We start from the raw sequence: 2,691 nt of genomic DNA on the forward strand, positions 1-2,691 counted from the left end.
GGGGGGGGGGGCCGGGGGGCGAGAGCCGGCTGCCAGCTGAGGGTAGAGGCCCCAGAGGACAGAGCCCTGAGGGCAGATGCGGCGAAAGGGCAGGTGTGGACCCCCTTCCAGGCCCTCGGTTCTTAGTGAAGCGCTCAGCGTGGGCCTGGCTGAGCAGAGGGCCCAGGTGGGAGGAAGAGAGGGCAGGCAGCCGAGAAGTGGAGCCAGAGGGCGGGGGGGCGGGGAGTGAGACCACCGTCAGGAGGCTTGGCTGTGCCCTCAGCCACTACCCGCTCCAGGGTGTGGGCAGGAGCCACATGGGGACAGCTGGGTGTGACCACGACCAGGGTGGTGCCTTGGCCCAGTGCAAGGTCCACACTCTCGGGACCCAAGAGGCCAAGTCTGGCCCAGGCCAGGAAACACAGCCCCAGGACGGCCCCCAGGGGCCCTGCCAGCTGCCGGTCCAGAGGCCGGGAGAGACCTGGGCCAAGGCCTGCCTCCAGCGAGGCTGCAGTGCTGCGCTGGCCACGTTTACCCCCTGCATCCACTCACATCGCCACTGCCCCAGGGCTGGGCTAGACTCGAGGTGTCCCATGGGCTGGGTGGTCACCAGCACCGGGCTGGCGTGCGCAGCCGAGAGAGAGGCCGGGAGCTGACGCTTGCGGGGCAGAGCTGACGCTTGCAGGGCAGGGGACTGGGCCACGGCTGTGAGCTGTGCCGGCAGGAGAGGCTGGATCCCTGTGGAGTAGGGACTGTGGGCTCAGCGGCTGGGAGGGCAGGAGGCAGTGTGCAGCCCAGAAGCCTTTCTGCCCCCTGCCAGCCCCCCACCTCTGGCCAGGTCATCCCCACCCCTCCCAGGGGCCTGGAGGATCCAACAACCGGCTGGGCCGCCACGTCCCCCTCCCAGACCCAGACTATTTCCACCTCCCTGAAGTAGCCCGGGCCCGGCCCCTGGGGCAGAGTCAGGGCCCTAAACCTGGGGCTCCAGGGGGCTCCCGAGGCGCTCAGGGTCCAGGCCAGGAGAGGAGCCCCTCCCCCGGCCAAAGTTGCCCCCCCGGTGGATGCCCGCCAGTTTCTCCCTCTCTGCCCACCGAGGAGGGCCCCCAGCCTACCCTGCCCACCCCACTGCCCTCTCCCCACCCAGGGCCTGGACAAGAGCTGGGAGCAGCACCGCGAGGCCTCAGAGTACCTGCACGGGCGCCTGCAGGACCTGGGCCTGCAGCTCTTTGTGAAGGATCCGGTGAGGAGGGCAGGGGCAGAGGGCATCACATGGCAGTGGGGGGAGGGCGAGCTCCTGTCCAGCCCCCTTTATGGATATGGCAGTTCTGGTGGGGGCAGGGGCGGTCCTGGGGGTGGGGGGGCAGTCCTCGTCATTGTCACAGTTTCCTGGCCTCCGGATCTTAGGACATTTAGTTGGATGCCTCCACCTCCCCCAGAGCCTCTCCGCCTGGAGTAGTTATGGGTGATCCCTGAGCTGGAGGACGCCCATCGGCCTCCAGACCGCCAGCCAGACACCATCCTGGAGGGGCTGGGGGTAGGGGGTCAGCTGAATAAGCCAGCGTGTGGCCTGTCAGAGAACAGACACAGGGAGGGTTCCCTGGAGGCTGGAAGCCCTGTCCTGAGCACCAGCCGGTAGGCGTGGCTCCTGGGGCGGTGGTGACCTTGCTCTCCTGGGGCCCTTTCTCCGTCCCCCATATGCACCCCTTCCCGCCCCTTTGGAGCCCGCGGCCAGGGCTGGCCAGGCCAGGGCAGGTGGAGCTGGCTGTGATGGCATGAGGTGGCTGAGCCCGGCCTGTCCTGCAGGCAATCCGACTGCCCACCGTCACCACCGTGGCCGCACCTGCGGGCTACGACTGGAGAGACCTTGTCAGCTACGTCATGGACCACTTTAACATCGAGATCACGGGCGGCCTTGGGCCCTCGGTGGGGAAGGTAAGGGGGGCAGTCTGTGCTGAGTGTTCCAAGTGCAGGCCGAGGTCAGCGGTCATCTGCGGACCCGGGGCAGCAGGGCATCAGGAAGGGAGCACCTCCTCTGAACCCCAGGGGCTGTACTGGGAGTGACCTAGGCCACGTGTACCCTCCTACCCACTTCCTCCCGCACAGGGGGACACCAGCTGGCTCTGCGCTGACCTCAGTCACAGCCAGGCAGGGCCCCAGACAGGCTGACATCTGCGCCCCGCCCCTGCCCTAGGTGCTGCGGATCGGCCTGCTGGGCTGTAACGCCTCCCGGGAGAATGTGGACCGAGTGATCGGGGCCCTGCAGGAGGCCCTGCAGCACTGCCCCCGGAACAAGCTGTGACCTGGCTGCCTGTCCCATGCTCGTGCAGTCAACTTGGGGTGGGGGCCCAGGGGCAAACAGACTCTGCAAGGGGGACAGGCACCGGCAACAGGACAGCTGCTGACCCAGCCCAGGTGAAGCGGGGAGGGGCAGGGCCGGGCAGCTGCCGCCGCCCCCAGGGGCCCGACCCCTCCGAGTGGAGCTTCCTGGATGTGGGCTATTTGGACCCTCAGCGCCTCCCCAGTGAGCGGCCATCCCCATAGGTCACTGGCCTATGAATGTTCAATAAAGAAGCTGGTCATCTGTCCTCACTGTGTGGGGCCGGGCTGCAGAGTAGTCTGGCAGAAAGGCCCCCCGCTCCCTGACTGCACCTCTGTTGCGGGGAGCTCAGGGAGCGGCTCCTTGCCCGGGCCTCCCCAGGGCTGGAGGACGGG

At 68.0% G+C, this 2,691-nt stretch overlaps 1 protein-coding gene across 1 annotated transcript in view; it reads left to right on the plus strand.

The window, feature by feature from the left end:
* The window catches only part of AGXT (alanine--glyoxylate aminotransferase), a 13,911-nt gene extending 11,633 nt beyond the window's left edge, over positions 1–2,278 (plus strand). The window contains exons 10-11 of the mRNA XM_007469948.1: positions 1,783–1,911; positions 2,171–2,278. Coding sequence (XP_007470010.1) covers positions 1,783–1,911; positions 2,171–2,278 — 237 coding nt within the window. The remainder of the gene's footprint in view (positions 1–1,782; positions 1,912–2,170) is intronic.
* Positions 2,279–2,691: the final 413 nt, after the last annotated feature.

Source organism: Lipotes vexillifer, unplaced genomic scaffold (genome assembly GCF_000442215.2).
Source record: "Lipotes vexillifer unplaced genomic scaffold, Lipotes_vexillifer_v1.1 scaffold988, whole genome shotgun sequence".
Taxonomy (NCBI): domain Eukaryota; kingdom Metazoa; phylum Chordata; class Mammalia; order Artiodactyla; family Lipotidae; genus Lipotes; species Lipotes vexillifer.